This window comes from Nannobrachium achirus (genome assembly GCF_963921795.1).
Source record: "Nannobrachium achirus genome assembly, chromosome: 1".
Lineage (NCBI taxonomy): Eukaryota > Metazoa > Chordata > Actinopteri > Myctophiformes > Myctophidae > Nannobrachium > Nannobrachium achirus.
This window is the reverse complement of record NC_137810.1, coordinates 16080401-16101296: the sequence shown is the minus strand read 5'-3', so window position 1 is coordinate 16101296 and position 20896 is coordinate 16080401. Positions and strand designations below refer to the sequence as shown.

Below are 20896 nucleotides of genomic sequence, written 5' to 3'. Positions count from 1 at the left end.
AACCAGTAGGTGTCCTATCCGACAACTGGGTCTGGCATGCTGGCATTCAAATGTTAGTTGTTGAGGACCTTGTTGGCCAATTGCCTGAGAAGAAAAAGTGCAGTATAATCTCTCCAGGAAGTTTATTTTTATGGATTTACATTTTACATTGATATCGTTTGTTTGGATTAGTTGATTGGAATTTCAAAATGAGCAATATCTTAGGTGATGCATGATCCTTTTGCATTTACTTTAATTTCCAGTCTAACAACCATGTACACCAGGGATGGGCAACCTTTTCAGACATACTGTACTTTATGATCACTCAACCATTTTCCAAGTCTGGCATGATCACCCAGTAAACCACCATTTAGAATATCAATAATTGTATATAATATGTATAATAATTGCCCACCCCTGATGTACACAGTAACTTTTAAGAAGAGTGTAGTGTACAATGAGAGCGCACACATTTGGTTACCAAAGTAACTCAGGATTTTACAGGGTAGGTGAGTCTGAAAATCTTGATAAGAAAAAAACATTTTCTTTTCCTTGTGGTTGTTTGATTATCACTCCGGAAACAGTCTGTTAATCCCCGAAGCCTTATCACTGAGTCAGATAGAACACTCTGTAGCTCCACAGGCCTCTGCCACGAATAAAAAGCACCTCTGTCTGTCTGCAGTCTGCTTACTCTCAGTCACGATAATCCCTTCACAGTGTCACAGGTTTACGTCAGTCTTAGTTTTCCTTTTGTTCCGTTGTGTATGTTCTCATCTCCTCTGCCTATCATTTCTCCCCCAGAACTCTTGCAATGATCAAGCCGGATGCAGTTGGCAAGACGGGAGACATCCTCGAGATGATATATGCCGCTAACTTGATCGTGACCAAAGCCAAAATGGTCAGGCTGACTGGGTAAGCCTTGTTGGTGTACGTGGGTGCATCTGTGCTTGTCTGTAATTGAGAGTCCCTCCCTGGCCAACAATTCCCTGTCACTGTCACTACCAGACATAATATATCAGACTGAATTGTATGTCCAGGAGAGGGAGGTGTTTCAAGGCTGCCCGATGCCAGAGCTCTCCCATTTTGCAGGCGGACAGTGCAGCGTTCTCATGTCAGCAACATATGGCATGCCAATGGGCAGAAGGCGCTGGCATTTCACTAATTACCTGCAGCTTGGTCGTCAAGCAGAAGAGCAAATGCTAGGAATCAGAGCATCCTGCCATGAGATGATTATTATCTCCGTTCCTGTTAAAGCTGGACCCAGTTAACAAACAAGTATTACACCTCATGTGCTTCAGCTAACAGGGTTCCCCCATGGGTCTGTAATTGGTCCTCCCCGCCGCCCTATATCTATTTCTTTGCCAAAAATAGCTGATGTTGTGAGATTTTAGATTGGCTATTTGTATTTTTGCTGAATGCTGCTCGCCTAGTGTGACATATCCAGAATATGGATGCTAAGGTTTCATGTGGTTGATCATGATACGATCACGTTATCAAGCACACACACAAGCCCTTGCCTAAGAAGTAACTATAGGATGAACTGAGAAGATATAAATAAGATTTACAACACACCGTTAATACCTTTTAGTGTTGTTTTATCTATTTGTAAAGATCATAGTGTAGTGTCTCAAGTCAATAGTTAAATGAACACGGAGGATTTTACTGTTCACCCCAAACACAACTTACGTACGTACCGTTGTTCCCTATTGAGCTTGGCACATTTCCTGAGGCAAGCTGCCAGATCACACATGTCACACATGTCTTCTTATTTTTTCACTCTCAAAAAGCGCCTGCAATGTAGTGCATTTGAAACTACATTGCATCATGGGGTGATCACTGCTTGCCTCCTGTGATTTTTTTCTTTTTTTTTTTTTCTGTTTATTTCATTGCTGAGTGAGGTCAGCAGACAAAGTGACATGAGTGAGATGAAAAAACCTGGGTGAAATGTGCCAATCTCAACAGGAAACAACGGTACGCACGCGCGCGCGCACACACACACACACACACACACACACACACACACACACACACACACACACACACACACACACACACACACACACACGCGCACACACACACAATCACATTTCATTTTCATGTTAACATGTCACAGATGCCCATCGTACTACCACTTCTCTTGACAATGTAAGATAAATGTTTGTGCAGATTGTAAACAAGCAGGTCCGATTACCAGTGTAATTGAGTTTTAACATTTCTTCCGGTGGCGGTGGAGGCAGATGAAACCTTCTCTACCTTGTGGGCCATCACATCAATTATGCATGGGATGTGGATTTGCCACAGGGGAAATGATTTAATAGCAAACAACGGTGATAACATAAAAGATGATGTGTCATCTGTCCTGTCATGGTCAGCTGTTGATGTAGCGGCTATTGCCATTGCTATTGGGTTGCAGATGGGAGACTGCGGTACAAGCACACCTCTCATTGTTTTTATTTCATGCGACCAGAGGTGCAATCCAAGCACAAAGGTGTAAAGGGCTGCAGTGTAAGGTCTTTGCATACCTGGTTCATGGCGAACAGACGATCGGAAAATGCATCGGTGTATATCCGAGTATTAGCATATGGTTGATGCCTTTATTTGGGGTGAAGAATCAGCCTTGTTTTGATAAAGAATCACGTGACTGTGAAGACCGTGCCCTGCCTTGGACATGAGAACAAAAACACCTCAAGCAAGGCTGCATAATGCACAGTCAATTTGCTGGCCACCACACAGAGTTGAGGAGAGCGGGAATACCTTCAGGGACCAGACATGGCATTCATGGAAAAAGCACAGATGATTTTTTCTCTCGTGGATGCATGCAGACCGTCTGCACGTCTGCATTGTGTTGCCTGTCATGCCTTCCAAACGCTCTCGGCTCCCTTTAGCGGAGACAGACTACTGGCTTGACAGGTGTAATCCATCAAGGGAAATTCAGCTGATTGATGACGCCTGGAAACGTTTTCGTTATGGTTGTGGTCCAGAAGTGCATAGAATCAATCAGTTGACAACAATGTGATTTCAAAGGCAACTCTTTGGTCTAAACATAATTACAAATCAGAATCATTCTAAAGATGTAAAATTCTGAACTGGCTGAGGCAGGATACAGTACATAAGCATGCACACACAGATGCACAAAGACACCTGACTGACCTGAGGCCAACCCTTCTGTCTTTTCCCCATTCCACAATGCACATTTATGTTCTTGTAGGGGCATTGGATGGCACAGGGTCGAAGTTCTGCCCACCACTGTGGAGGCTGAGGTTAGAATCACACTTCCTCTGTCACTGCACTAGTAGCCTCGGAAACCCAGACTTCTTTAGGCGATCAGAAGAAAAAGAAGCCTAGGCGATCGCGTTATGATCACTATTGTAGGAAGTGTAGAATTTCCCTAACCAATCAGAGTGCAGAGAGCGTCACACCAAATGTGTTGACGTCATGACGCAGCAGCGTTCTCTGCGCTGAGCAGAGGAGCAGAGGGGGGTGGGGGGAGGAGAACACATGCTATTGGCTGGAGACTTGCGGAGAGACTCGCCGCGCCCGCCCATCTGCCTACACTAAACTGTCCGCATTAGGTTAGAGTGCTGCACTAGTAACTCCTATGGGTTGGTAGGGGTGCCTATTCACTTCAGCAAGGAATAGTGTGTTCCTCCACGTGCGCTTTGCCTGAAAAGAAGTGACTGTCGATGTCTGTCACGTATCGAAGGAGAGACGTGGTTGTCTGCACCCGTCTCCAAGACCAGACAGAAAGGGTCAGCAGTGACAGGGACACATTACCGGGGGGTAAAACATGGGAATTGGCATAACGACAAAATATGGAGGGAAAATAAACAACATTAAAAAGGAAATGTTCCTGTAGAAGGTTACTTAACAATTTATACCAGCTGAAAGAATCTACAGCTATCTTTTGTCCACCTTTCTAGCAGTTAGCACTTGCAATTAAAATGTCACATACATGTATCACTAGTGAAAACCAATTATCGCAGTGCCTTGTTGTGCCATGGTTTGTTGGCACAAACGACACATAGGATTGCCATCTGTACATCCCTCCCACAGGTAGGGATGGGACGATAAGTGATATTATCACGATAATCCTATCGTGGAGATTTAATGTATCGTGATATCGTCCTCCGTCATGCACTGGGATCAATTCACCTTTTATTTGCAGAGCTGCATATCTGGTACCATTTAAACCCTCTATAATTGGTAAAAGGTACTTAATAATATAATAATAATATACATACTTGATACAGTCTTTTTTTTCACTCTCTATCAAATGTGTTTGCCAAAAAATAGCTGATCTACAAGCTCACAACACGTCGCCTTGCAAATGTTCCGCCCCAGGATAATGGTTTTGGATTATCGCGATAATATCGTAAACCGCGATTTCTTTGGTCACAATAATTGTGATATGACATTTTCATATCGTCCCATCCCTACCCACAGGTATTCCTTAGAGTTAACATTGAATATCTGATCTGACTTGGACACTCATTAACCCCACGTTTATGGTTTCCCTTACAGGGGGCAAGCAGCAGACTTTTATATGGAACACCAGTCAAAGCCTTTCTTCAAGTGAGTTCCTGTGTGAATGATTTACCAGCCAGGAGCCGGTGGGAGCTAGCAGAGGACGTTTCGTCATTAGCGTAACCTCTGACAGTCCTTCCCAGTGACATTGCCATGACATTTGACCAGATATGACATAGTAGCTGAAACAGCGTGTGTGGCTGGGTGCATGTTTGCGTGTGTGCGTGCATGCGTGCATGCATGTGTGTGCGCGCACATTGCGTGCGTGAAAGTGTGAGTTGCATCTGAATCAAAAGGTTATTCACCCGGTGATGAACTTTGCAGCAACCTGGTGCAGCATGTGTCCTCGGGCCCGGTGGTTGCCATGGAACTCATGGGCGAGGAGGCCATATCGGTGTGGAGGAGGCTGCTGGGACAAACCCATTCCTCTACCGCACGGGGCGAGGCTCTGGAGAGCGTCCGTGCCCAGTTCGGAGCAGATGGTGTCCAAAACGCGGCACACGGCTCTGACTCAGTCACTGCAGCGGCGAGAGTGAGACATGCTAGCATGTTATATTAACGCCTGATTTATGTCATCATCATGCACCGGAAATGGCAGATAGATTTCCTTTTTTTTGGTGCATGGAGCCAAGTATAAATCACTTGATAATGTTTTCAACACATTTATATTGAGTTATAACAACATATGAATTCACTGTTATTGTTTTTGTTTTTCCTAGGAACTTGAGTTTTTCTTTCCATCCACTACTGGTCATGGTCTCTCAAATACAGCCAACTTTACAGACTGCACGTGCTGCATCATTAAACCACACGCCATATCGGAAGGTAGGGAACTTGTTCTTGGTCTCCTCTTCAAAACTATTATAAGTCATGTATTACATCTCTTCACAAACACCAGCCCATGATCAATGGGACAAAATCATCAATACGATATTGTCGTATTGTGACAATAATATGACATTTATTTCCTTGAAAATAGCAGATCTACAAACGTGTGATGCGCTGTGATGTGTTGTGAGCTTGTAGACGTGTTATTGTCACTACTTTTGAAAAAATATATAAAATAGGGCTTAAGTGATTTAAATGCCAGAAAAAGACAACTTGTATGTCATATCACAGTATGAAGATAACCAAAATGCCAGACGATATCTAGTCTCATATCACAATATTGATACATATTGCCCAGCCCTCCACCATCACACACGCGTTGAGTAATTACTCCAGTTAGGGCTGTCACAATTACTACATAATCGTCTAATCGTGATTTTTTGAAATAATCGTGATTATTTTTCGTCATAATCGTTTCCATGTTGAAAAATGTTCATATATTTAAAAAAATCACACCCGTGTGAAGTGGAGCTGTGTGTGTGTGTGTGTGTGTGTGTGTGTGTGTGTGTGTGTGTGTGTGTGTGTGTGTGTGTGTGTGTGTGTGTGTGTGTGTGTGTGTGTGTGTGTGTGTGTGTGTGTGTGTGTGTGTGTGGATCATGTGTACCGATTTTTGTGACATTTGAAGAAAATATGTAGGAAAAGGAGCAAAAAGTGTGTTTTGGAGAAAATTCAAGATGGCGGAAAATCTATCATGGCGCAAATGGGCGTGGCCTATATGGGGAGATGCGTCATGACCCAAGGAATCCAGGGAAAAAATATTTTTAATTTTCCGACCTACGGTTCAAGAGTTACAGGCCAAAACGTAAAGTGGGGTGTTATGGCGCCACCATGCGGCCAAATGACACAATTATTTTTTATTTAATCCTTGAAACCATTATGAACCTCCTCTCCAAGTCTTGAAACTCTAGCCCCTATGGTTTGCGAGAGACAAATAATTGAATGTGAGTTTTTGCAATTCCCATTATAAGTCAATGGGGAAAATTAATTCACTAATAAATTAATATCAATTAAACTATAGAACCTTTCTCTTAGAAAAGTAATAGCCCACGATTCCCGAGTAAGCCGGTCGATTTGACATATGGCGCGAGTGTGTGGTGGCAAAACTGTGGGACTAGTGGCGTGCCGAAGTTTAGGAAGTTCAGGCTACATACACACAGACAGACACACACACACACACACACACACACAGACCCACACGGCCACGTATAGGGAGCCTGTGCTTCACACAGCTCCAAAAATGTAAAAAATAGTGGAAATAGCAGATCTACAAGCTCACAGAGCTTGTAGATCGGCTATTTCCACTATCAATGTTATTTTTTAAGTATAAAGTTGTCAAATATGTCAGTAATCTTTTTGTATATTTAGGTTATGTGTCATGATTGCCATGTGCAACTTCAAAGCCTAAAAGCCAAACAGAAATGTAATTATCAACGTCAAAAACACAATTAAATCGTTAATCGCCAATTATTTGAGTGACAATTAATCGTCATGTAAAATGTCACATCGTGACAGCCCTAACTCCAATATATGCGTACGTACAAGTCTCCCAGGCCAGATAGTTGTTGTATAAGAACGTCTGCTCAGCCGTGGCCCGTAGCTCTTACATAACAGCCAGCACCCCCTTCCTCTCGATGCCTGTTAATGAGTTTGCGTCACACAAAGCCACTGCATTGTAAACCAACCTTGCTTTTGGATTTTTCCAAATCCCTGCTCTGATCCCCGTGCACGGTGTGCATGCCATCCGGGCTCTGACCTGTGAAATGTTCGGTTATCCGGACAAAGCTGGAGGAGACTCTCCAAAGCGGTGACTGTGGATGGACCCAGTTCATTCCAGCAGCTCTGACTTCTGTTTCAATCCATTGCAGACTTGCCAGAGCTCCCCTAAAGTTGTCAAGGATTCTAGGTAGAGAATCCCCTTCATTTCATCTGGTGTTTTTTGTGGTTTATTTGGTTCTGGATGGGTCTCCTCTCCTCTACATTAGTAGGTTTTGGGTGACACTGGTGCATGTTTTTGTCAGGCTTGTGGAAAAGGCATCCGATCTGCACTCTGTTTACTTTTGAGTCTCTGTGGATGTGTCGTTCATTTGTTGTACATGCACTCTCTCTCTCTCTCTCTCTCTCTCTCTCTCTCTCTCTCTCTCTCGCACACACCGGCATGGTATTGTGCAACTGTCTCACTTTCTCATAGCTGCCAAGATAAATTCTTGAGCAGATTGGGAACCGAGATGACATTTTGGATTGGGAAATGTGAAGCTGTGCGTGCGTGTACGTGCTGTGAATTCAACAGGATCTGGATCAATAACAGCCAAAAAACCCACAGGTTGTAAGCAGCTATGAGGAAGTCATTAGAAATCCAAGGAGACATCCATCCTGCTAATGGTAGCTATGAGATTATGGTATACTAATGTCATCCAATTGTTTCAGTGTAATCTAATATTAGCAGCAGGCCCATAAGTAACGCTATCCAAAGTATAGACGTGCTCTGTTTGCAGCAGTCAGTCATTGCCAGTAACAACTTAACCAAATCAACCCTTGCATCCCTATTCTGGGACAAACATTCTGTGAAGATATCCAGCTCACAACAACACGTGTTGTGAGCTTGTAGATTGACTATTTTAAGTAGAGGGGAGTATCGACCCTTGGGGGACCCCGGGTCAAAGATATATAGAGTTCCAGTGGTTAACTACCATCAAGGCATAGAGCAGTGCCATCAAAATCAAGTGCTAGCAGTACCATAATTAGGGCATTTGATGAAATGGATACTTAATTTTCAAGGAATTAAGAGGTCGATGTAGGCTCTATGAACACTATCTGACACGAAGGCAGGGATTTGGTCTGTCTATGGAGTAAACTGCAGGAGTGACATTAACTCATTCGTAGTTTACGGCCGTAAAGCCCGTTAATTTCTCTATGTCTTTCACTGCCGGCTTCTCCTACCTGTTAACGTGGGCGCTCGTCCAGTTCCCATCGTGCGTGATCGGACACTGCTATGCATCGTGTGTTCGCGTATTCCATCAGCTTCTCAAATCCGTTGAAACTTTTTCAATTGATCAATAAGTTCTCCATCTGTAAGCCGCGGAGTTCAGACAGAAAGTTAACGGGCCAAAATAGAGGACGGACTTCCGCTTCCGGTTCAGGGACTCCAATGTTAAAGTTGTCCGCTCAATAATGTGTCCGTGTAGAAACCGATCACGGAGCATTAGTTCCGGCCTATTTTAGCTCGGTTCGATAAAAAAATGTTTTTTAATTCATTTTTATTACATTTACGGGTTCTACGGGCATGGCAGAGAAGGGGTACAAAGGGGTATTTTGATGGCAGAGTTTGAGTTAATTCATTGTCTCCGACAGGCAAACTGTGCACACACACTCCCTGGATGCCCATTCAGAACCTCTGCCCCACATTTGTCACATTGCCTTGTTCTAGCGCCACCATGAGGCAGATTTTTGCAAAACACATTTTTGGACAGTACTCAGATTTTGCCCCAAAATCACGCAAATCGGTAGACAGTATCTCTACAGTCATGTGAATGTGATCAACATGAATCTGTTCGGTTTACCATATTCCATCCTGATTGGCTAAGATTGGCTTCCAAAGTTTGCAGGATTGCTCCGTTTTGAACACAGCGTGCAATTTTGATGAAATTGATCATGCACATTCCCACTAGGCAGAGGAACATTTTTCACTTCAAAATGTTCAAATCAGCCTCATGGTGGCGCTATTTAACAGGTCGTGTTTTACCTATAACTCCACCGATCAATGTAAAACTATGTATGCACACTCCTACCTGACCTGGCGGAGACCTGTGCTCGGAAGAATAAACTAAACTACTTATAGTTTATTTATTCTTTCATGCTAATATGCCACTCTGATATACACACTTACATTGTTTAGGTATTATCCATCCACAATCACATACAGGTCAGGTACTGTTTTCCTTTAATTCAATTTAAAGGCATTTACCTCTTACAAGGCTCTCTCGGATATAGACTTGATTCTTATCATATTATGATGGATCCTTACTTAATCTGTTTACAAAGGGAACTGTGCAGCATGTTTTACAGCAGTGGTTCCCAAACTTTTTAGCCTGTGACCCAAAAGAGAAATGACACATTCGCCCGGGACTCAAGCTAGTGAAAGATGTAAAGATCTACAAGCTCACAATGTGGCGTGAACGCCGCGAAGAGACAGTTGTGAGCTTGTAGATCTATTTTCACTGGCTTGTAGATCGGCTATTTTCACTGCTTCTTAAACATTTATTTTCTAATTTATGGAATATCTTAGATTTTTCTTTTATTTATTCATGAAATTACTTAGAAAAAAAACATTGCATATAAAAATCATTGCAATGTTTTTTGAAATGTTGTTGAAATAATAACAAAATGTAGGAAACAAGAATGGAGGGACCCATAGAAATGTGTCCGCGACCCACAAATGGGTCCCGACCCACTGCTTGGGAACCAGTGTTTTACAGCACTTATTACTGACTTGTGGTTACAGTAAAGATGTCAGATTGTCTCGGATTACTTCCATCACTGGTGTCTGTGTCTTGTTGATATTCAAAGCACTCTCTGTGAGGATGTTTTGATTAATTTTAATTGGAGGTCTAAGTAATGATGAGTCACTGACAAGTGACAAGAATGTCATTCCCTAGCAGGACTTCATTTTCACTGTGTGTTTACATTATGTCAAGACACATTCAGAGTCCTCGGTAATTCAGTCTGAGGCCCAGTTAATTAACAAACATAAACTGGGTTCATCAATCGGGACGAAGGGCAGTTGTAGAGAAAATATCGCTTTGATTTGCCCCGAGCGTTAATTGTGTGGCTAGCCGTGACCATCCTGAATGCACAGCCGATCACAGGAGGAGTCGTGACCGAAATTGCACTCAGTCATGACTGGAATAGAGAAGCATCTGTTGCCAGGCAGCCAGAGCCGGATCGCCTAGCAACAGTACCAGCTGCTTTTGGGAGCCGTGGCGACTGTTCCTCGTCCTAGCGGGCAGATGGGTGCAGCCTTGGGGAGAAGGGCACAGAGGACATGGGGTAACTCAGGACTAACACAGAGATGGGTGTTACAGGTGGATTAGTCAGTTATGAGAGATATTTATTGATAGATTTGTACACACTGAGCATAGGAGGCCGACGCCCTCCGTTGTGTATGCCTATAAAGGACTAACCTTGACACCCTGTACAGGGACAATGTATCCTCTACCCCTAATGGAGCCAACATTAGTAAGGTAATCTCATTGTACTTTGTTCAAAGGAGAATGCCTCCACAAAATGGCTGACACAGATCAAAGTCTTTGCAGGCCACTGCTGCTGTAATAAAACCATTAACATACAAACCAGTGGGCGTTTAGGGACTACCGTGTTCCCACCTGCATGCATGGCAGCATACTGTAATCACGCCACAACTCAAAAAAATAAAAAAATCACACCCGTGTGAAGTGGAGCTGTGTGTGTGTGTGTGTGTGTGTGTGTGTGTGTGTGTGTGTGTGTGTGTGTGTGTGTGTGTGTGTGTGTGTGTGTGTGTGTGTGTGTGTGTGTGTGTGTGTGTGTGTGTGTGTGTGTGTGTGTGTGTGTGTGTGTGGATCATGTGTACCGATTTTTGTGACATTTGAAGAAAATATGTAGGAAAAGGAGCAAAAAGTGTGTTTTGGAGAAAATTCAAGATGGCGGAAAATCTATCATGGCGCAAATGGGCGTGGCCTATATGGGGAGATGCGTCATGACCCAAGGAATCCAGGGAAAAAATATTTTTAATTTTCCGACCTACGGTTCAAGAGTTACAGGCCAAAACGTAAAGTGGGGTGTTATGGCGCCACCATGCGGCCAAATGACACAATTATTTTTTATTTAATCCTTGAAATCATTATGAACCTCCTCTCCAAGTCTTGAAACTCTAGCCCCTATGGTTTGCGAGAGACAAATAATTGAATGTGAGTTTTTGCGATTCCCATTATAAGTCAATGGGGAAAATTAATTCACTAATAAATTAATATCAATTAAACTATTGAACCTTTCTGTTAGCAAGTTACTAGCCCACTATTCCCGAGTAAGCCGGTCGATTTGACATATGGCGCGAGTGTGTGGTGGCAAAACTGTGGGACTAGTAGCGTGGCGAAGTTTAGGAAGTTCAGGCTACATACAGACACACACACACACAGACAGACAGACACACAGACCCACACGGCCACGTATAGGGAGCCTGTGCTTCACACAGCTCCAAAAACTGAAACTTGATGGGAGTTATCAGTAGACTGTCCAGAGGAGATTATTATTTTTTGGTTGAGGTCAAGGTTACAATCACGGTCAAAATCAAGAATGGGTGGTGAGGTTTTCATGACACTTGGTGGTAGTCCATCTTTTAGGTTTTATATCGAAACAGTTATGTTGAGGGATGTTCTCCTCCCTCATTGCCTTAGTTGAGAGAACTCACCTGCTGTGGGTATCTGGTTTGTCTAATGACTCAGAGTGACTATAAAGACTCTGCTATGTGTTCTGTTCATTGCTGGTTAATAGTTTTGTGTCAGTTCTCTTCAGTTTGGTGCTGCCTAAGTTTGTAATTATTGGCTCTATCTTGCGCCCTGCGCTTGGCACAACCCCCTACCCATAAGGCAGCTGGCACTGTCCCCAAGCGGTATCTTACAGCCGCACTACCCTCTATACATGCGGTCTATATAAATCATAATGTTAATTAGGGATGGTCCGATCAGGTTTTTTGGAACCGATCACCGAGCACCGATCACAAAAGTTTGATCACCCGATACCGATCAATCGCCGATCCGATCAAGTTATTATTTATATATTATTTATATTTTCTAAATGTTAACTCATCTGGTGCCGATCCCGAACTAGTTCGGCTTTATTTCAATCCAATACAATCTTTTTTTTATTAATTCACTTACCCCGAGCTGCTTGTAGAGTCGTGGGTGGTCCTGGCTCGCTAGCCGCTAGCCAGTTAGCCATTCTACTCTGTCCGACGATATATTCCATTAAAAATGGTTTAAAATACATTTTTGAGCTCCCCAATGTTCACCCGATGTTCGGCGCCGCTTCCGATGAGTACACGAGTGTGCCGATCCCGAAGTAGTTCGGCTTTATTTAATTAAATGAATAAAATGATAAGAGGCCTTCTGAAGCCTGGCTTGATTTTTGTAGCTACTAGCCGAAAGCTAACAATGTCCCGGCCGGCCGTAATTTGCGAACGCAATCGCCAATCTCCGCCTAATCCAATGAAAGACCGCATCTTTAAAGGCTTATATCTCTTTTTTGTGTTTTAGGAAAGCGGCGCGAGGTTTATTTACGGCGAAATCACCCAAAAATGATCTTTTAGATGACAAAATGGGAATAGCCATTCTGTTAGCATCTTCATCCGGGACATTTCCATGCTGTGCATCAACGTGAGCACGTCAGGTCCTGGAAGCTGAAGTCCTGGAAGCTAAAGCGCTCGCCTATGAGAGATGCGCTGGCATTCTTTGGCCCCTAGAGGGCGCTGGCGCTCAAAGAGTTAATGTTTTAAGTAACATTAATTAATTAATTCACTCATGAATTAATTTATATATTTGCCTTATAGTTAATTACCAGCATTACTATGTATTTATTATCATAGCAGTAACTAATTATTCCTTCAGCACTGTGGAAATCAATACCCCAAAATGGCCTCAAGTGGGCATACTGAACGGCTGGTTGATCGGATGCACCGATCGGATTGGATCGGTGAATTTACCTTTTGATCTAAACCACCGATTATCGCCGATCACGCTTTGATCGGCCCGATCCGATCCATTGCCGATTGATTGGTAACATCTCTATTGTTAATCTCAACTCTCAATTGCTATTACAATCGCTCAGCTCCAAAGCAAAGCTTGCGCTAAATGCTTTTGTTTGTTTTCTGTTGTGTTGCCACATTTGACAGATTCTGTGTGAAACAAGCGAACAGATTATGAAAACAAGTCCAAAAGAAGCTACCATTTTCACCACTTGAGCCCTATTTTTTAAAACGATAATCTTCAAAGAAAGCCCAAATAAGCAACTACACTTCGAAAAACAAGCTCTAACAAAAGCAACCCGCAACTATGAATATTTACAAGCGACTTTACAGGACAAGTAAAAACATGTAAAAATGCCTGAGTGCTGTAATTATTATCACAGTTCTTGTTTAACTTGTTGTAATAATAATAAATAGGCCTAATAATAACTTTGTTTGTATAGCACCTTTCATGACATGAAATGCTGCTCAAAGTTCTTTACAGAGCAGAAATGAAGCACAAGTACTTAACAGAAAAAGTACTCATGATTAACAATAAAGCAGAAAAGAAAAGTAAAAACATAAAACAACATTAAAAACCAATCAATAATCCCTGGCCTGTATACTGTACTTCGACAAATGGCGACAACAGCCAATCTACAAGCTCACAACCCATTGCAACGTGTTTTGATCTTGTTATCTTCTATTTTCACTATTTTGGGGTATATGTATTCATTTATTTTGTTGTAATTACTGTGGTTCCTTTGTACTCAGGCCTGGCTGGGAAGATTATTAACTCTATATCTGCAGCTGGATTTGAGATCGCTGCCCTTCAGATGGTGAGATATGAACTATAATGTTTTTTATTTTTATGAGTGCCCTAATGCTAAAGCTATGGCAGGGTGAAAATCTGAGTCATACATGTTTAGATAATGGCTTAATGGGATAATTATAGGAAAAATGGGCCTTTTGCCTGCTAGCACCCATAACCCCATGTAATGTAGTTCTACGCATGTGACCTCAGGGCATAACGCCATTGGTCTGCTCGGCTCTGATCTGATCTGACCTCATTGAACTTGCCACTCTCTGCATGCTCACAGTGACCTTTAACGGTCACAAATGTGTGTGCTGCTGCTCTCTGATGCCCAATATGTCTATTCATGTAGCCACATCGGAAATGACGCTTTTGGCCGTGGGACAAAAATGAATCAATCTTTTTTTCTCTCTCTCTCTTTCTCTCTCTCTATCTCTCTCCCTCTTAATCTCTCACAAAGCTTTGAGCATGTTGTTTATTAGGAGTGAAATGACTCATCGCTTGTGAGCTTTGTCTTCAAATGTGTACTCTTGCTTGTTGATTAGTAATAAATCGGCAAATGTATCCTCATAGGCATTTTGTGTGAACAGAGAAGGCCTGTTGTGGAGATGAAGCTACTGCATGATCACAAATCCTATCCGACCCAAATAACTTAACACAAGACTGTTTAATTAGAGAGTTCTCCTTGTCATGTCATTCTCATTGATTTCAGGTGACATTTCTGGAACAGTAGGATCCCCTGTGATACATTTTCCTCTTTGATTGACAGTATCTGTCTTTCTATTTATGTTATGTTAAGTTGAGGAAATGCAGTTATTATACTGAGTCTATTGACAGGTTGAAAATTTCTCTCCACAGTTCAATATTGACCAGGCCAATGCAGAAGAATTCTATGAAGTTTACAAAGGGGTTGTAACGGAGTACCCTGTGAGTATGACTTTACCTTCATATGTTCTAATGCTACCGGTACACAGTCAAATCCCCTGTGCCAGTTTATCCATTAGTAACTCTGAGAATGAGAGACAAATTCTGCAGTGGTTGGCGGTGGTCTCCTTACTTTGATGACATTTGACCTGGTGTCAGGTAGTAGGACACTTAATGGTCATGTGGCGTATGTGATGTCAGAGCCTTTTATGCCGGTTCAGGAAAACCCTGATGTCAGACATCAGTTCTGCATACTATTTGCACAGGAATGATGTCAGAATGAGTCAGCAGAAGTGATGTCACAATGAGTCAGCGCTTGCGCCGGTTCCTCCTGAACAGCCTGATGTCAACAATCAGCTCTGCATACGGAAATTCCGAACCTTTCGCACCGGTTCCGGAAAACCGCGCGTCGGGTTGAGGCTGGGCACTGCACTCCGCGCGGTGGCGGTGAACGCCACCGCGTATGAAAAAAACACATTAACACGAATCCAACATCGACTGATGACAAGTCTATGAATCTACCTTAGAAATCGATGAAAATCTGCGACACAGTTTTATGCAACATGTAGAGGGGGTCCCTGCTTCATCCGTCTCTCAGCTAAGGGGTCCTTGGCCTGAAAATGTTGAAGACCCCTGTGCTAGGCTATTTTACAAAAGGTTTTTCCTGAATTTCACCAGCAGCGGCGATTTCCGTTGCATCTGTGGAGAGGACCGTCTGTTGCTTTCCTACCGTGGCAAGAGTTTTCTTCTTTTTTTGTGCTTTTTACCCCTTTTTCTCCCCAATTTTGTCGTTATACCAATTGATTCCTCCCCACACATATTTCTGTGTTGTATCACTACTGTTGTATCCTACTGACTCACCTGCCAGTGAGGAGTCCCCCCGGGAGGACATACAACCTTCTTCCTACTCCCCCGCCCAACACTCCCTGCTGACACGTGCCCTTCCAGCCTGTAAGATTACGTACAGTGACAATTATCTAGCCTGGCGGGCCATCCCTGATAGTGCGTTCACTCATTCCTTCCCCAGTATCAGGTCTGGACTTCGGCGTATAGGCAGCGAGTATGAGAAATTAGCCCCGATCATTTTCTGATCTGGGGCCAATCAGTGACTGCGTTTCAACTGCTGTCTGCACAACAAGTGAAAAGCTTCCCCTGATTGGTCCATGTGTAGAATGTGACGTAGATGCATGCTGCGGCATTCAAAACAACAATGGCTGCCCTCGATGCAACAAGTGTAACAGTTAACGCTGAAACGAGAAAACAAGCAATAAGTGAAGTTCTTTCAGAGTTGGAATCAATTACAACAATTAAAAAGGCACAGGAGTATGCACTAGTGGAGTTCATCGGCCGAAAAGACGTGTTTATTTGCCGTTCTTTCGCCTGGCTGTAGCCATAAATTATAACTCCTGTAGAGAGCTTTTATTTTGAACACGTTGAGAGAAAAAACGTCTTCCACATAAAAGCACTCTCTCTAGGAGTTATACTTTATGGCTAGACTGGCTGCACTGTGATGACAGATGGTTTGCCACGCTGATTGTTTAGAGGAGTCTGTCTGTCAAGGCCAGTACTCCTGCCCACTTTTCAAGCTGCCTAATAGCCCAAAGTCCAGACTCATATTGTGGGAAGGAATGTGTGAGTGAAAGCACAGTATGAGGTTGGCTTGCCAGGCTAACAATTATCACCCTCCCCGGCTTCCATCTCCCTAACGCGTGTTTGTCTAGCCGCTCGACAAAGCCGAATGCACCAGTTTACAGTTTAGGCATTTAGCAGACGCTTTTAATCCAAAGCGACTTACAATAAGCAGAGAAAACATCACAATAATAAACCAGGTTAAATGTCAGTACATCAACAGCAATATAACAAATGCAAATGAATATCTATCTAGAAAAAACAATATAATCCGTAAAGAAAAAAAGGTTTCTAAAAAAAAAAGAAAAAAAAAATGCTAACTAGCTTCATGTATGGTCATTGATTTTTCCAGTTAGTAGACCACAGTGGATTCGAACCCGCAACCTCCGTGGTGGAGGGCAGGCACTTTATCGCTGCGCCAGCCGAGCGTGGAAGTGCTGAATATTGATAACAACATTATCAGTGTCCGTTGTAGATGGGGAAATTAATCAGGATTGAGCAACTGCATGTCCTATTTCTTACCTAAAATGTATAGGTCTTGGAAAAAAGAATGGCCTGCCAGAGGCGAGCGTCAAGTGTCTGTACTTCTCCCTGTCTGTGCTGCCTCGAACCGCTCAGATCAGCAGAGATCTCACTCCATCGCTGCTCTCGTATCTACTGTACGAGGCTGTCACTCATACTGTACGTCAGGCAAGCCCACTTTGCAATAAAACGAGGCAGTGATAGATCTCGCTGTCCCTGCTGGTGTGAACTCGGCTTTAAGTGGTTAAACTGTCTCTGAACTTTGCGCTGGGTAATATAAAGCACTGTAACGAAGTGTGAAAGATAGGCTACATTTTTATTTTCAGAAACTTCCCCAAATCGTCAAAACTCGTCGAGCGGCAAGAAATGAGTCAAGAGAGAGATGTCATAAGCGTTTGAAGTGTGTCTGTAGGCTTGCAGCCAGACAGAACAGAAGGGTCATCAGTCTGGGGAAGTCATTATGCCTGTCTTGTTGCTGTGGTTTCCTCAACAGCACATTCATACTCCTCTCTCTCTCTCACTGTGGTTTGTATAATGAAACTGAACATGTTTCACATACAGCAGAAATTACATTCTGTCCATGGATGATGTACAAGCTCGCTGTGCATGTAATACATTAATGCATGTTCAATCGATATATATTGGACAGATGTTTGGATTTGTTTTAAATAGAGTCCAAAGGGAAGCACGCACATCCCAACAAAGAAATGTCAGGTGCTGAACAATGCGTACCTTGGAGAAAAGGAAGGGAAGTTACCCCAGGGTGCGTGGTCCACATTTTTTAAAATGTGCTGCAACAGGGTTGTGCTCATCACCACATCTGATATTACTTCTATGTTTACTGCGGAGGACTCTACTAGTCTTACCTATGTAAGGCTTACATAGGTAAGACTTCCCTGGATTTGTTTTAATATGATGTCGCTGATATTTATATTTTGTTCAATAGTAATACCAATGAAGGTAATAGGTAGGATTTTGAGAGTAGGTGTTGGTATTTTCATTTTGAATTTGCAGTAGGCCTACATATGTTTTCATTTTCTGTGCAATATCGGCACAAAGTATCGGTATCGTCCTTAAAATACCTTATCCCATACTGAACCCTATTTAGTGATAGAGTACATAATAGAGTACATAATATGGTACATAAAGGTATTAGTTCTGATAATTATCAAAAACAATTCTCCATTGCAGCATTTCATTTGATGAAGGTCGGTTGACCAAAACCCTTCTCACCTTTTTCTGTGTGTCCCTCTCCCACACCTGTCAATTGAAAGTAGGTGTACAAAAATACCCTTTCCACAACACTGAAGGTCTGTTGACCATAATTTGCATACATTTGTATGAAAATGAAGAAAGTGACTACTCTCTATCTCTTTCCTCTCCTACCTGCCAATTGAAAGCAGGTGTGCCAAAAGACATGTTCAGCCAATTCTACTGCAGCCATAATATTGTGCACACGTTTAACATTGTCAGGGCTGCTGGGGATTTTTACTGTGATTGTTACAGGAAAGAGCCTGTAGATTGTCTATTTCCGCGCTTAATGTTTGCCTATTTTCACCAAAGGTTTACCTTTCATGAAATACCCAGAGTAGGGAAGCCGGGGTTCATGTGGTTCATTGTATTCCTGTGTCTTTCCCTGCAGAGTATGGTGAATGAGCTGTGTTCTGGACCCTGCATGGCCCTGAACATCTGTGGTACTGACTCACCCAAAACATTCCGGGAATTCTGTGGACCAGCAGATCCGGTGAGTTATTTATTTTGTACAGTTTGCTATTATAGTACAATATAATTGACGGCGCGCTCGCTCGCTCAACAGGTAAATTGTTCTGCATGCAACAAATCACATGCACTGTACCTTAATTATAACTGCCTTCCTTGACATTTATTGTTAATGGAGGAGCATTATATAAGAACAGGCCATATTGATTTTTTCCTATGATAACTTAATTTTCCAATATTGTGGTGAGCCATGCTCATATTACACTCTTTATACTCTGTACTTTCTTCTATGTGATGCTGTTCTGTGCCTCGACAGCCAGTACCAGGACATAATTGTACTATTACGTACCCATGCACAAGATGTGACAATAAAGGAACCTTGATATAAATGCACAAAACCATCCAATATTGGCCTGTATCAAATCCAACTTATTGCCCATTATATACACCTTGACAGTTTATATCGTATAGTATACAGTAAACTATAGTAAACACAGTTTAACTCCTTTCTGTCTCCATTTCTTTGTAGCAGACTCACTGCCAGCCTTTTTTTACCTTTTAACGTGAGCATGTGCATGTCCATCGTGCACGGCCGTGCACGGATCATGCATCACACTTGTGCAGGTAGTTCACAGCTTCCCAAAAAAAAAAAAACGCTTGGAAAACGGTGCCTCCGTTCTCGATTTAGCCGCCGCTTTCTTTACACAGTGAGAAAACGGTTCCATTTGAGGGACTGATAAATCCATTTCCGGCCTCCTCCTCGGGTTTCTCTGGGTGTGGCAGCCAAGATCAAAGGCTTTCTTCCAGGTTTCTCGGGTTGGGGCGGAGAATGAGAAAATAAATAAATACTACAGTTGCACATGATCCAATGGTGGGATAGTAAAAGACGTGTGTTTACTACCAATTAATATAATTCAACACGATTTTTTTCAACCGATTTTTCTTCTTTTCGACTAGAACATTAAATTATTTGATCATAATTCCTCAGTAGTTTTTAGCTAGTTTGTTCATCTACCAGTGGACGTACGGTAGCACTGCTGTGGAGCTTAGTAAGCATGGTTTTAATTTATGTTAAACTGCATTTGCCATACAATATACTTGTAATCGTTACATTGTTGTACTGGTTCACAACATGGGGTCGAGCAAAGTGATTGACAGTTGGACCCTCGCGGGCCTGTACCTCCGAGTTAAATGAACGGATGTTTTTAAAGTGTAGATTGGGATCCCAGAGATCATATCAAATGAGGGTCTGTGGCCCTAAGGCAGGGTTCCCCAATTAGTTTTCCCCAATGGCCAAATTATGTCTAGGGTACCAAGCCAAGGGCCACAACATTGCAGTGGGCGACGGTGGCGTTCCCGCTACTCCAGTCACAGTTCAGATATTGTCGTTGTCAGGTGAAAATCTGGAAAAGAAAATCCAAAACCCTTCGTTTTGCATTTATCATTTTAAAAATGATTTAAACTAGTGAAAACAGACGATCTACAAGCACACAACGCCTCGCACCCGCGAGGCGTTGTGGCGTTGTGTGCTTGTAGATCTGCTGTTTTAACTACTTTTGTGCGACGGCCTTGTTTGATGAAGCAGAGCTTTACTTTGCGAAAGAACGTACACATTTTGAGATACGGGTTTTCAAGCCGACAATGACGATATACTAGCTGCTCGTATACCACAATTATTACTGGGATTGGTGGGGGCCAGACAGTAGCCCCCCGCGGGCCGCAAATAGCCCGCGGGCCGCCTATTGGGGAACCCTGCCCTAAGGCATTGTCAAACTCTGTGTCCTTGAAATTAAATATTTCTGAGAATCACTGCAACACTGATAATTTACCTACATGAACAGTAGCATCCCTATTTCTGGGCATGTCATTATAGCTTGATAGCAATGTCATAATAGCGAATAATAAAATTATGTAATAGCAATAACATTCAGTGAAAATGGCAGATCTACAAGCTTGTAGATTGGCTCGCCAAAGAGATTTGTGGTAGAGGGGTGAAAAGGTACTGACCCCTGTGCGGTATAACAGGGTTTAAGTGGGAATCGATTTGTGCAGCTTTATGCTTCCGTTTCAGTTTAGGACCGGTGTGATATGCATCAATGTGTTTCCCATCAACAACTGTTGATAGGAGATTGACTGTGACACCTGAG

General features: G+C 42.7%; 1 protein-coding gene across 1 annotated transcript in view; it reads left to right on the top strand.

The window, feature by feature from the left end:
- Window positions 1–20896, top strand: part of nme7 (NME/NM23 family member 7) — a 36269-nt gene that overhangs the window by 8049 nt on the left and 7324 nt on the right. The window contains exons 4-10 of the mRNA XM_080725890.1: window positions 781–891; window positions 4501–4551; window positions 4828–5035; window positions 5223–5328; window positions 13916–13980; window positions 14814–14882; window positions 18673–18774. Of these exons, the coding sequence (XP_080582016.1) occupies window positions 781–891; window positions 4501–4551; window positions 4828–5035; window positions 5223–5328; window positions 13916–13980; window positions 14814–14882; window positions 18673–18774 (712 nt within the window). The remainder of the gene's footprint in view (window positions 1–780; window positions 892–4500; window positions 4552–4827; window positions 5036–5222; window positions 5329–13915; window positions 13981–14813; window positions 14883–18672; window positions 18775–20896) is intronic.